The following is a 14,846-nucleotide window of genomic DNA, read 5'->3' as shown; positions in this document are numbered from 1 at the left end:
ATCTAATTTTGGAGATTTCTTCCAACATTTTTCTGGTTAAAATGTATGTCAGATTTGAGTGGGATTTTTACCTTTGTAATCATTTACCTTTCTTTAGCGACTGTTTGCCATTTCCCCTTGTTCTGACACTGGTGGCTCTTTTTTTGGGCTTGTAGTGGAAGCCACTAGAGAAGACTGAACTGAGCCACTCTTGGTGAGCACTTTCATAAAGAAGTCCAAAAACTAAAGTTCACACAACAATAAAGTCGGTTAAAAGTAAGGTGAGTAGGAATAAAAAAACGTCCCAAACGGTGTAAACACGGTGTTTTTGTGCGTGTGGTGGAATTCAATACAAAAATGTATGGGAATAAAATTGTGGAATTAATCAAATGGGGCTCCAGTATGAGATCGAGTTTCTTTTCGTGAAGACGTTCAATTTTCCCTTTGTGACTATTTTACGCACAATTTTCCTTGTCCTGTTCTGTGTTCATCATTTAATGTTGGAATTTTGTGAAAAACTTTCTTGGTTTCTTCCCATAAATTTCACCAGAAGAGAGTGGCTCTAGTGTGCTGGAGAATGTTGCAGAATATTTGCTAAACTACAAAATTATCTTCCGGAAGTGTTTGATAATTCTGTTTGGGTGTTCTCGATGATCAGTCCAAATGTGATAGAGTGATTGGTGCTTCTTCATTTTCTGTGACTTCGTTTTTGCTCTCCGATAAACTTCTGATAGAGATATCTTTTCTTTTCCTCTTTAGACGGATTCTGTTTAATTATAATTATCACATCATGAGTAAGTTTCTCTCTGAATTTGTCCTGATAAACTTTTAAACTTCTTCCTCCCAACACAGACGATTTTTTATCAACGGAAAGTGACGCAAAATTCCAAAATAATTTAAATAACATGCATAAATTACGCTTTGGTTTTCCACATTTTTTTTAGAGTATTTAAAAAGTGTAAAAAATACCATGATGCAATATTAAGGAAACTTGGTGTAAAACGAAAAGAACTATATATAGTCGTTTTATAATACCTTTTACATTTTTTGAGTAAACCAGGATCTTAAATCTGAATTATTATATGCGAAACTTTACTCGCTGTTTAACTAAAAAAAAAACGAATTACGACTTTTTACTTATTAATTACAAATAGCTGCTCCTTAAAATAAATAAAACATAGTCACAAAATGTAGTAAAGCATGTAAATGTTATTCAGTTATTTTTCTATAAAGCTAGAGGATATCACTAAACGCTGCATTAAAAAATTCATACAATTGTACTTTGTGTTCCCAAGATTATTAGAAAAATTCTATTAATTCAAATTCAATAGCGTTAGTGACTGTGGAATCTGATGTCATAATCTTCCTTTAATCTTTATTACGTTTATTACCATTTTATGGGTTCAGTAAAAATTTTTTTTTGTCAAAAATATTTTTTTTTTACTCCCACGCAATGTCTTGTGGAAGAAAATAACAAATACAAAGAGTAAAATTTTTTAACAAAACTTTAAATGTTTTTATGTTCAGTTAAATGTTAAATGTTCAATTAAACGAAAAAAATAACAATTTTTCTGAGGCTAATTACAGTTTTAGACCGTGAAAAAATAAATTCAAAATTGTTCATAAATCTGTTTTATACATACTTAATTTGTTAAGATGGTTCGTAACTTCTTCTTCCAAGAATATTTCATTATTCTTATGCACTAGAAATGCTTATTTTGGTGTTAATTAAGTATTTATTAAATATTATCTTAACATGATATTTTTAACAACAGGTACTTTTCTGTTTGCTACAACAATAAAATGCATAAAATAATTTATTTAGTTCAGTTTTTAAGGAATTACTGAACTATTTTTAAAAATTAAAAAATTGAAACTCGAAAATATCGCATTGTTATAAATTTTCAAAGCAACACGGAGTTTAGTAGAAAATAAAAGTTTAGTTCTCGGTAATTTAAAAAGAAATTTAGATTTTAGAATGAAAGAAAAAAAACCAAATAACATTGCGACGATTTTACCTTAGTGTATTAAAGTGTTCCCATTTGAAACCCTCAGAAAACTCTTTAAAATAAATACTACACACCTAATTGTTTTTTTTAAAGAAATATTAAGTAGAAAATTAATTTTAAGAATCTCTCGCTTTTTATCAAAACATTTTACTTTGTGAAATTTTGCTGAATAATCATAGCTTTTGAAATTGATTAAGTATTCACCATTTTCTTTGATTTGTTAATTTTTGTGTAAAAATATTGTACAGAGAAAAAAATTATAACTAATGTGATAAAAATCATTTTCTTATAGATCAACAATGTATGCAATAGGATAAATTAAAGGCTTTTCTAGTCAAAATAAATGAAACGGTTCGAAATTACGGAGATTTTAAATTTCATTATTTTTCTCTGTATTACATTTGCAAATTTAAATAAAACAGAATTACTAAATTAGTTAATTTTATTTGCAAATTGTAACCTACGTCAATGACCTTTGACGTAAGCTTATTAATTCATATATTATATATCCGACTTATTTTTAAATATTAGCACATTTCCGTGTTAATTTTTTGGATTTCGCTCTTTAAAGAACGCCTGCAAATTTTGAGTTAGCTAATTAGCATTTTAGCCGGTGAAATAATCAATTTTAGACATAAAAAATACAAGTTTGGAAAATAAATCTAAATTGTGTTTTAGAGATGCTAAATTGTTCATGATGTTTTATTCTCTCCATTGAATATATCACTTTCTATAACCATCTAAAATAAAAAAGATTTAATTTTGTTATATTTTTATATTAAAAGTTATAGATTTTTTATTCTGAATTCATACATAGTAACCGCCTTACATACGAGCTTATACAATAATTTGTAGTATTTAAAGGCTTGAAAGGTTTTTTTTTTGATAAACTTTAAAATAAAAGAAAACTTAAGTAGTTTCACATTTCTATTGAAGTTTCGTTACGGTCAAGTTTGATATGTTTTAGCTTTAATGACTAAAAAACATAAAATTTCAAAATTTAAGATTTAACGCTACAAGATTGGTCTCAGAATTGAAGAATTGAAGTAAATATTAAATGGAAAATTTAAGTTTTCTTTTTCTAGGAGGTTAAGGAATCGAGAAACGATTCTATACTTTAAAAGTTTAATAAATTAGACACCCTAAAATTAAATAATTATACCAATAGAATAGGATTACTTTTTAAAAGATTACTTAAGGATTTATAGTTTTTGTTTTAGGGCTATGAATCAGTCTTTGAAGATTTAAAAAGTATTTTTTTTTTAATTTTTTTATGATTTTTCTGAAAATTAACAATTAATTTAGGTTTAAGAGAAACATAAGTAGGGGGAGGTGGGGCATCTTTGAATTGGGGCAGCTTTGAAATTGGGCTTTTTTCTCCTATTTTTAAATGGAATTGACGATTATCATGATGTAATTGAGCTTCGCAATTGCTTTGTTGAGCTAAATTATATCATAATAAGGTCCAGTTTCATTTAAAAATAGGAGAAAAAACTCAATTTTAAAAATGCCCCTATTCAAAGGTGCCCCACTTCCCCCTATCTTGCTTTTTCTTACTACAAAGGTACAATCGCTCTTTTTATGGTAAATTTTAAAGATTTAATATACTTTCATATTTATCTCAGAATTGAGGGATTAATTGTCTAATTTTCATAAAAATTATTTAATAATTAAATTAGATATTTACAGTCCAAATTGGTGAATTTATCTCAAATGCAGCTGCTTTTAAATAATATTTTTAAAATTGCTTTAATCATTCTTCTTATGACAGTTTAAACGATAACCGTTTTTAATCGTGAGAACTTTGGAATATAAACGTTCACTTTCAGAGTAATCACTGTAATTTAATCCATTTATTTACATCGTGAAAAATGTTTAATATAAACATGCAGTTGATGTATTCGACAAAACATTATCAGAGAATGAAAATAGGGTCAAATTCTAATCTCTTGGGTGATTCAGCCCAAGTTCCATTTGAGTTTAAAATGTTAAATAAATTCAGTTGTCCAGAGTCTCTGGAAGACGTTACTTGTCTTGGAGATTTCAGTGCTAAAGTAAGAGAGTTTCTTTTATTGGTAACATAAAATATTAATTGAACTTTTAGTTGATTCTTGGGAAATTCTTTAACTTTCCATGCTGCATTATTTCGCGCAACATTTGCAAAATTCTCCTTCAATTTCCGTACTGTGTCAATTTCTTGTGTATATGGTGAATAAACCTGGGCAGAAATGAAGAAGGAAAACGACCATTTTCATGGTCATACTTCTAGTAAAATTTATTGAAGCCCTCTTCTCATTACTTCTTATTTCGCATTATTAGCGCCACAGTAAAAACACGTTTAATGCACTCTAACTCTTACCCAGTGCTTTTTTTGGTGGCAATCTTGAATCATCATAAGTGTAATTGTGTTCATAAGTAATTAAAAAAATATTCATGACCAAATGAATATTTTGTTGAATAAAGTTTTATTCTTGCTTTCGAGCTTGTTGACATTTTTTTCGTGTTATGTGAATTTTTCAATTTTAATTTCCGCTTTGTTGTTCATTTGGAAGTGGTGCTGCATTCTAGGCAAAAAGTGTCAATTCATTATCTGTGGTTGAAGGCACTTTCAAGCACTTTAGGCATCTTTTTTTTGTGGTAGATATTATGTATGTTATTTTTTTTAATTGACGTTGCAAAAAAAAATTTCGTCAGTAGCACATTTTGTGAATTGTCTTGATGATCGCAACCATGACCTTCGCCATTGATTTCGTGCACTTCAAATTTCGTCTATGGTGCTAATTAGTACTTAAGTGAGCAGTTCTCTGACGATATACTCATAAAAATCTTTTCTGGATCTTTTGCAGAATTCCCAACAATGTTGACTGACTTCGATGAAATGCCCGCTATCAAACTGGGCGAATACACACTGACTTTTGAGGTGAGTACTATTGGCTTCTGGCCTTAATTTTCTAGCAGAACTACTGTGCTAATTGAAGGGTTGATCTTTGCAGTTGGACCCACTGGGACCAGTAGGTCAGGGTGTCGCAGAAAGAGAATTGCGGGAAACTCCAGAGAGACAGAAAAAAGCCACCGAAGAACTTCGAAATTTACTGAAAGGTAAGATTTTGCTAATTCCTTCATAACCTTTACCTCAAACTCTGATGATAAAACAATGGCTTGTGCCTAGATTATAATTTAAATTTAAAATATACTTCGTTCCCCATTGTCTAAAAAATATGACTTTTTAAACAAATAGCGTCCTGTCATTGGGCAATTCCATTAAATTTTATTATTCTATGGGATTTTTTCTAATTCTTACTTTGACGATCTGATTAAAAGTATTAATAAAGGTTTCTCACGAAACTTTTTTTTGCCTAAAAATATTTTGTCGTATTCGCTTTCATGCATTAGACCACTTTTTGTATTCTCGTTTTTTATTTAAAGATTTAATTAAGGTCATAAAATTTGCGGCATGGAAATTAAATGATAAAATGGAACTTTTTATCGTTAAGTTGCAAGAAAACAACAACCTTCAGTTAAACTTTGGTGATAAAATGTCTTACAAATAGGGACGAGTTAAAACATTAAAAAGATAATACATAGATACTTACCAATTCTCTAAAGACAAAAAGGTATCTGCCGGCTCAATTAGTGCAATTTAACCATTTAATGCCTTATTTAACAAATAGATGTTATGTAAGGTAAAGTACCCTTACTCGACCGGGTTCCTCTATTCGACCGGTGGGTCAATTTTTGAATATTTGATGGTGAATTTCATCAATTTCTATGAATTTGTCACTGATTCGTATTATTTAAAGAATAATCGACCTATTAATGTTAGATCATACAGAAAATATTATAGCAAATATAATTAAATTGAATAAATAAATCTACCGGTCGAATAGAGGAACCGGTCGAATAAAGGGTACTTTACCTTATTATACGGAATATTAAAAGCACATTACTTTTAAAGAAGACTGGGACAAAAAGTCACAAAACGTTGGTTACCATAAATTTCCAAGTATTTAGTTTGGAGTTAGAACGGTCTTATAGAAAGATTTATTACTCTACGACATTGCTGAAAATCTTCTCCTCTAAATTTCTGGGATATGGTGTCTCTTCTGGCATAAGTTGTCGTTATAAAAGAAATAATACAGAATTAAAAAATGTATTTCTCGACAACTTTGTTGAATGCCATTTTTTATGTGTTAACGAGAAATGTATATTTGACTATATACATTTCTTGTTAACACAGTGTGCTAATCCAGACGCTTCGCTATCTGGATCATTTATGACTAATCCACTTAAAATAATATTTTTATTTTTATTTCCGTAATATAGTCACATAATATAACTATTCAAGTTTGAGAAAAAGCACAAATAATATTTTTAGCCATTAAATAAGTGAGTGCAATAGACTCATTTCAATCTTGTGCCAGCTATAAATTTTCTTTAATATTTTTGAATTTTATTTTATATTATGTTTCTAAATGAAACAGTGAATAATTCTATGGATTTAGAAGAAGTAAAAAATAATTTCATCAGTCCAAAAACAAGCGTTTAAGTAGCATTCCTCGGAAAACGATTCAGTTGCTCCACCTTATTATACGTAAATTAGTTTGGCTAATATTATTCCAGAAAATATTTTAATAATACACGACCGAAAATTTCAAAGTTTTTTTCTTATTTTCTATATTCTTTATTAGAATGTTTTAAAACTTTGTATTTCTAAAGAGGTTAATGAAAACTAGGGTGAAAGGAACGTCTATTGACACTTTAAGAACTCGTGTCAGCACCTATTGACACCCCACCCTGTACCATTTGGGATACGATATTTGAACATCTCTGTTTATAGTAAAAGGTATATTACAGAAAAAACGTTATATTACTTATATTTTACTAGATACATTAAATAATTTTTAACATTTTGACAAAAGTGTCAATAGGGGTTCCCTGTTGGACAGACGTTCCTCCGACTTTATCTAGTGTATAATAGGTTAATTTTGAATCATTTCTAATTTGTAATTTGGAGGTATTCTCATTGTATTAAACAGATAAAAGTTACATAACCACGAAGAAGTACTTTTGAATCGGGATGTTGAACTGGGTCTATTCGGAAAGCTTTCAGGCTTCGCACATATTCTGGTTTCAAACACTTCATATTTATACCGTATTTCTTTTAATGAATTTGACCAAGTTATGTCAATATAAGGCATTACTTGAATATAACACATTACTTGAAAAAAGAGGTCAAATTTACTAAAGAAATATGAAAAAATATGAAGTTTTCGAAGCCCAAGTGTGTGCGACGCTTGAAAACTTTTCCCTACATTTTCGTGCTCTCCTTTTTTTCTCTGTGTCCATCAGAAACAGTAAGAGGAAATCTTAATATTTCAAATTGGAAATGATTCAAAATCACCATATTTTTTTCTATGGTAAAAATTGAAAGCACGTTCATTTTTATTTTGCATGTTTTCTTTCTATTTTGCACTGAATTCTGAATTTGTCTGCGTCCAAAATTTAGGAAATCTGCGACTTCTGTATAGGGGAGACCGGGGCAAATTTAGTCACGGATATAATTAGACAGTGGGATGTTATAGCTGGACACTGAGGAAATCACTACTTAATTCGAAGTTCATTGAAATATTTATCAACCTGATATAACTTTTTTTCTAAAATTATACGTAATGAAAAATTCATTTATTGGCTAATATGTCCTCGGCGTCTCCTAGATAAACATAAAAAAAATAAAAAGACTTAACCATAATAGGTGCGAGATGAATTCTCAGAAAGCGATCAGTATTCTGTGTAGTGTAAATTTTTCCTATCGTCAGACTTCTTTTATGTATTTTGTAAAACCGTGTCTTAAGCTTAATTTAATTCTTTTAGGTAAAACACACATTATGACTTTTGTTTCATATTTTGCGTAATATTTCCTCATTTTAGTAATCAGCTTATTTTGAGAACATCCTAAGATAATTTTGAAATTGTGTGATATATTTTTGCTTGAGCATTTGTTGAGAGAAGAAGAAAAATATCTCTGTCAATGGGTAGTACTTTTAATAACATGTTTTGTTTCTTGAACTTGTTCCCTCAACTTAATAAGGAAGATAGTATAAGATTTAAGAATTATCAATTAATTTAGAAAATGCGATATAATTAAATTTTCAGATAGTAAATACTTAAATCAAATAGAGATAGGGGGAATTGAGGCACCTTTGAATTTAGAGCAGCTTTGAAATTGAGATTTTCTCCTATTTTTAAATGGAATTGAGCCATATTATAATATGATTTAGCTTCTTAATCTGTTTGTGGATCTAAATCATATCATCAATTCCATTTAAAAATAGGAAAAAGATCTTAATTTCAAAACCTGCCGCAAATTCAAAGGTGCCCCACTTTTCCCTAGTACAGAATTTGAGTGAATAAAGTTCATATTCAGAAAGGACTCTTAAAAATCTTGCTGCGTAAAACAACTTCACCCCCCCCTCCCCTCCATGGTATGATAAAGAGAGACGATTAAAATTTGATTTCCTTTTGACTAATTTAAAATGTGTTACACACATGATAAGAAAATATTAGTAATACTGTAGATCTGTAAGACGGAAGCAATAAGAAATGCGTGGAAACGCGTAAAGTCGCAAATAGAGTCATGTTGATCCTCGAGAATAAATAATAATAATAATAATGCTAGCACGACATTCCATGAAGGAACAAGGCCTTCCCGCAAGGGGATTTCTAGACATGCATTATTATTTTTTCTTGTACGGGATGAAGTTGTCAGTCCTATGCCCCGTGGAATCAAGTGCAGTGAAGCTCACTGGATGCAAGTCGAACACCTTTAACGCCAGAAAAATTCCTGGTGAGCTAAAGGGGATTCGAACCCGGGACACTTGCATCATAGAGCGAGTGCTCTACCACTTGATCCATTGAGTGCCCTACTCTGAGAATAATTAGCCTGTATAATTTTGTTGTAAAAATTTATTTCAAGCTGTCATACATTGAGGGTTTAGGATCATCATTCAAATGCCCTTTACATGAATTTTCTTTGCTTAATCATTTACTAAAAAGCAAGTTTAGGACTTAAGAGCTTTGCAGGATGCTCTAAATTTGGTTGCGCATTAATAGTTTCAATGAATAATTTTTTTAACAATATAAAATGAAAAAAATCAGCTTAACAATTTTGAATTTTCCGTTCAACTGTTTTTACAATTATAGTTTTTGTTTTCGGCTTAAAAGCGACTTATACACCGATTTATCGGTTCCCTTGTTTGTACCGCAATGGTATAGAAATAATACAATTGAGTTTCGGATAAATATTGTTTAGAATAGAGAAGGAAAGGAGAAAACAAATTTATTGTGAATGATAGGGAAGTCGACCTTTTGGGGTCTTTGAAGATCCCGTTCCGCTCTTTCAAAACGTTTGTTCTGTATAGCACTGGGAATGTACGAACAGGGTAACAAACTATAGTGAGAGTTTCTACTTAAAGTTAAAATGTATTTAATAAGTCTATGGTAAAATAAGAAGCATATTTTCTAATATCAGAATATTAAAAAAAAATATTAACTGGGTTGAATATTACTTTGTTTTATAGTCGGCTAAAGTTGTGTTTTCTGTTGTTATCTTTTAAATTTTTAAACATCTTCCTGAATCCGAATGGGGTGACACATGCACCTAAAAATGCTATTAAGTTTGAGCATTGTTTGTCTTTAGTAATATCTTTTAAACTGTATCGGTATTATTATGTTATGCTATTACTAGAATTTCGCTAACTTTTTGTTCACTATTTTTAAATTAGTTTGCAGTATCTATGTATAGTTGTTTGATTTTCTTTATTGAAATTCAATAGAAAATAAAGTTCGTGTCATATACGTGTATTATGCCCAACTCACAATAACTTTTGTTTGTAAACATGTTTTCAAAATTTTCTATAAGTTGTGAGGGAGATGACTAAATCTAAATCTCACTCACTCTCATTGAAATGTCAAAAACATGTTTACTAAACAAAAGTTATTGTGCGTTGGGCATTATAATTAAAATAATTTTCTATAAATTTTTTTTGATGTTTGTCGTAATTATTTATTCAGTTTAAATTCACAATTTTATTTGTTATTGCTCAGGAAATTTTGGGCAGAATAATTGTTTATAAGAGGTACTACTTTTATATTAACATTGTAAAAAGTTTTTGGGGCGTGACCTATATTTTGCGGACGAATCTTTTATGTTCTTATCATAATTTATTATTCCAATACATAACTATAATAAAAAAAAAATCTTATATAACCACTTAAAATAATTTTAAACAGATACGGCCTGTAGGGGAGACCGGGGTAGCATTAGCCACCAAATGAAATTTTTCATTGCGTTAATTTGTACAAAAAATGTTTGTACGAGGCTCATGAATATTTCAATGAATAGTAAAGGAAGTATATCTTTGGAATAAAGAGTGGTTTCCCCAATATTCCTTCGAAGGCAAACTGTAAGATACCACTATCCTATACAATACGTGGCTAATTCTACCCCGGTCTCCCCTATTTATTTTTCGGAAAGGGTTAGTTTGGATATTTCTGATATTTCTGCATAGTATTTTATTTAAAATATTTCAGGGTTTTTATTAACCTCAGAAATAAAATAAATTATTATAAAAATAAAAAAAGTGTTTAGGATGTCACTAAATTGTTTTTACAACAAGAAGTTATTGATCACAAAAAATCATCTTTAATTAATAAAGTGGTTTATTCCATTAGAGAGAAGGAGTATTCTTAAATATGGATTTTATTCAAAACGAGTCTTTTGATAAATTTGCACCATGATCTTGGCCTTCAATTAGTCAATCTTCGGATGGTGAATAAATTAAGCCAAAAAAATCATTTGTCATCGTGCACAAAAGATAGTGAAGAGGGTCTTTTTTGCATTAAAAAAATATTGAATAACACGCGCATTGTTAGTAGTAAAAAAAAGTTTGGAAAAAGCATTCTCTTGTTCACTCTTAAGTCATTGCACGATCTTCAAGTGATCTTGAGGATGGTGTTTACCTCTGGACAAGTTAATAGCCCTTGTACTGACAGTCTCAATTTCCACTTCTTTTTGTCGTCTACAGAGGAAAAAGACTTGGTGCTACCGCTGGACAATGATGGTTGGCTCATCAGGTTCTTGAGGCCGTGCAAATACTACCCGGAAAGTGCCAGAAACCTTGTAAGTTATTATGGGGAATGGGCCATAGTCCAATGAAAGTCGAGGAAGAACTATATGGGAATTTCTGCAAAAGTCACTTGTGGCCATTGATCTCGAGACAACAAATAAATTTGCATTTCGTGTTTTGAGACATCGAGTCTCGAGAGGGAAAAAAAAATTTCGTCTGTAGGTATGGGGGGTATATTTTAATCTTGAAAGTCTCATATTATTCAAAAAGGAAATTTTGCAATATTTTAATTTTTCTTTTTTTCCACTATAATTGCCCTGACTGGAATTTTATGTATTCACATTTTTTTCACTGTTGTTTGTCTTCGATAAATACACTCTTTTAAAAGTTAGAGTAGCGCGAAAAAATGAACTTTGCAATCTACTTACCTGGATGGTGTAATACTTCCTCCACGCTTCATTGAATGCTGCTTCCTTGGCGCTTTTTTTCTCACTCAATTGCAAATTTCACAAAATTTCTGGTTGTTATTTTCAGGTGAAGAGCTACTATGGGTTTAAGGTGAAGCACAAGCAGCTCTACGATGGACTGGTGCCATCGAAGGAGGCAAATATCTTCAAGCACAACATCATAACTGTCTTCCCAAATCGGGATCAACTGGGTCGAAGGATTCTGGTACTGGAGCTGGGAAAGAGGTGGAAGCACAAGGAGGTGAATCTCGATGAAGTCTTCAAGGGCTGTGTTCTTTTTATGGAGGCAGCAATGGTGGAGCCTGAAACCCAAGTTCACGGAGCCGTAGTTATTTTCGACATGGACGGATTATCGCTACAACAAACATGGCAATTTACACCACCGTTCGCCAAGAGGATTGTCGATTGGCTACAGGTAAAAAATCTAACACTATACTTAACTCTTAACCCAAGACACTTTCAATATTTTCTCCAGACACAATCCTAATTTGACAATTTTCCTTTCAGGAATCAGTTCCTCTACGAGTAAAAGCAATTCACATCATCAACCAGCCCAAACTCTTCAACATTGTCTTCGCTCTCTTCAAACCCTTCCTGAAGGAGAAGCTCCGCAATAGGATCTACTTCCATGGCTCAGACCGTGACTCTCTGCACAATCACATCTCGCCCAAGTGTCTACCCCCTGTCTATGGAGGCACCATCGAGATGCCCCGTGTTACGGGTGACCAGTGGTACCAACTCCTGCTCAAATGCGATCAAGAATTCGCCGCAATCAATAGCTACGGCTACAAGCACGTCATCTCCAAGTGACCACCAATCTTCGTTTGCTGTACAATAAACTCTAGTTTTAATAAAGGGTATTAGAATTTACGGACTTGCCGCAGAATATGTTGATAACAAATGGTTTTTAATTTCAATTCCCGGATCCGCATTTGCCAGATTAGATAATCCATTCATAGTGATAAGATGTGTTTTCTAAAACACATTTTAATTAGTTTTGATTTGCTTTCCTAGCTTTCTCACTGATTACAGTATCACTTTCATTAAATTCTCATGACAATTTAAAGAGCGTAAGATTGCGTCTTTAGCTGTTGAAGTGGTTTTTGAGAATGGAAAACTTGATAAGAACACAATTGAATGCTGAATTGACGTAAGTATAAATTAATTGTTTTAAGCTTTATTATCTTAGAAAATTGGGTATTCATTACTTCTTCAGCTTGGGGTGGGCATGCAACTTTTACATTTGATTAATTGGCATTCTGTAGCTTATATTGGAAGATAAAATTTGTTAGTTCACGTATTTACCACCAGGGTATGAATTCTGAGATGCGTGAGTTTCTCACGTGAGAAATTCAGGGCTGTGAGATCATCTTTAGTTAGCGTTTTGTAAAGCTTTCGTAAAAACCGTATTGTGAATTCTTAGGTTCATTAAGTGTTTCACATGATACTTAACATTAAACTCTTACAAAAGACGATCCAAAAGACCTGAGTTTCTCACATGAAAAACTCACGCATCTCAGAATTCATACCCAGGGTATGAATTCTGAGATGGTGAGTTTTTCACGTGAGAAATTCACGGCTCTGAGATCACCTTTAGTAAGCATTTTGTCAAGCTTTCGTAAGAACTTTCATGTGAATTCTTTGATGCTGTAAGTGTTTCACGTGACACTTTTTGTGAAAGCTTCACCAAACACTTACAGGAAACGATCTAAAAACCGTGAATTTCTCACGTGAAAAACTCACGCATCTGAGAATTCATACCCAGGTCAGGGCTAGCCTACGTCTAAATAAAAATTTTATTCGGGTATAATAAAATGAAAGGAATTAGGTTAATATTTTGAGTACTCAATGAAATGTTCCAAATTTTGTAAATATACTGTTGCTTATCCATCATGCATGTGCAACTGGAATGTCTTCCGGATTTAGGCCTAATACGACTAACCTAACCAAACATTAAAAGTGTTAAGAAAAACTCTTTTTTTTAAATAATAATTGAGCTATTATCCGTAGAAAAAAATGTATACGAAAAAAAAGGAATAGGAGAGAGTGGGGTAGTTTCATGCATGCATTACTTTCGGAAATAAAAATTTTAAGCCGAAAACTAATTAGGGGAAAGCGCGTTACCTTCGTAGGATTAAAGCTTCGTACAAATCAGCTTTTTTCAATGTGTTTTAAATTAATTTGGCCCATTGATTGTAATATTATATTTTAATATTTGATCCAATGCCTGAAATTTCCAGAAAAGAGCTGTGTGTAAAATCCATTGAGAACATAGAAAAAATTTGAGTTGTCCGAAGTTTGAGTCGTCCAAAGTAGCATGCTTTCCCCTATTCAGGAAATGTCCTGTATATTTTCAGTCAGCACACAAGAGAAACTAACAGAACACTGTTAGTTTGAATATGGTTTATATTTAAACTGTCCCATCCTCTCCTACAGATTATGAAAAATTAAAAACCTTTTGTCTATAAAAAAGGAACTGTACAAAATGAAGGACTTAAATTCGGTCAGGATGAAATCAAATTTGATTAGTATTCATTTTAGAACATTTATGTAATTAAAGAAGTTAAGCGAAAATAAAGACGTTTTAATTTAACCTACATATGTTATTTTTTTTATATAGGTAGATTTTTAAAAGAATAATTTTTTACTGTGCAAAGGGTCCAAATCCAAAGTTTAATTTGTTATGATGCTAGCACGCTTTTAGAGCATTAAAATTTTGTGAAATAAAAAAAAAAAACATTCTTTCTTCCTCAAACGTTATACATAGGTCTATCTTTCTTTTTCGCACTCTTCTTCTTTTTTCGAATATGATAACAAATTAGATTTGCTTTAGTCTAATTTTGAGTGCGAAAGGATAATGATATGCAAAATATGTGAGAATGAAAGGGATGTGAATTTTGATTTCAAGATATTTTCCTGATCTAAACGGTATATCGAAGGCCTTATTAATTAAATTTAATTAGTTAATGGCAATTTTTTTATCTCTCTACTGTTAAATTTGTTGTTTGTATTATGAAAACATTTTCGCTTCTGTGTTTGGATTAAGACCGAATGGTGTGTGGTATGAGATAATAAATTGATATTGTTCATATGGTTAATGTTATGGTTTTAAATAGGTAATGGCCGTAATCGGTAGATAACCAGTAAGTAATTTTGTTTTAGTGTTCCTGAATTTTGTCTCTTATGGCTCTAGCACAGCTTTTAGATACGGAAAATTTCATGAAGTCGAAATTCGAATCTTCTTCCTTCTCATACGTTTTGCATAT

General features: G+C 31.3%; 1 protein-coding gene across 3 annotated transcripts; it reads left to right on the top strand.

The window, feature by feature from the left end:
- Nucleotides 1–378: 378 nt before the first annotated feature.
- LOC129805558 (alpha-tocopherol transfer protein-like) lies at nucleotides 379–12,481 on the top strand. 3 transcript variants are annotated; one of them, XM_055853550.1, is made up of 6 exons: nucleotides 379–773; nucleotides 4,835–4,908; nucleotides 4,982–5,087; nucleotides 11,072–11,166; nucleotides 11,648–11,995; nucleotides 12,088–12,481. In XM_055853550.1, exons 1-6 carry the CDS (start codon nucleotides 770–772, stop codon nucleotides 12,388–12,390), a joined length of 930 nt encoding a protein of 309 aa, XP_055709525.1. In that variant the 5' UTR covers nucleotides 379–769; the 3' UTR covers nucleotides 12,391–12,481. The 3 variants fall into 3 exon arrangements, with proteins under 3 accessions (XP_055709525.1, XP_055709526.1, XP_055709527.1); XM_055853551.1 differs by lacking the exon at nucleotides 379–773 and adding an exon at nucleotides 3,980–4,042; XM_055853552.1 differs by lacking the exon at nucleotides 379–773 and adding an exon at nucleotides 4,047–4,063.
- The last annotated feature ends 2,365 nt before the right edge of the window (nucleotides 12,482–14,846 follow it).

The sequence above is a fragment of the Phlebotomus papatasi genome, chromosome 3 (genome assembly GCF_024763615.1).
Source record: "Phlebotomus papatasi isolate M1 chromosome 3, Ppap_2.1, whole genome shotgun sequence".
NCBI classification, from domain to species: Eukaryota; Metazoa; Arthropoda; class Insecta; order Diptera; family Psychodidae; genus Phlebotomus; species Phlebotomus papatasi.
This window is presented reverse-complemented; position numbering and strand designations above follow the sequence as displayed.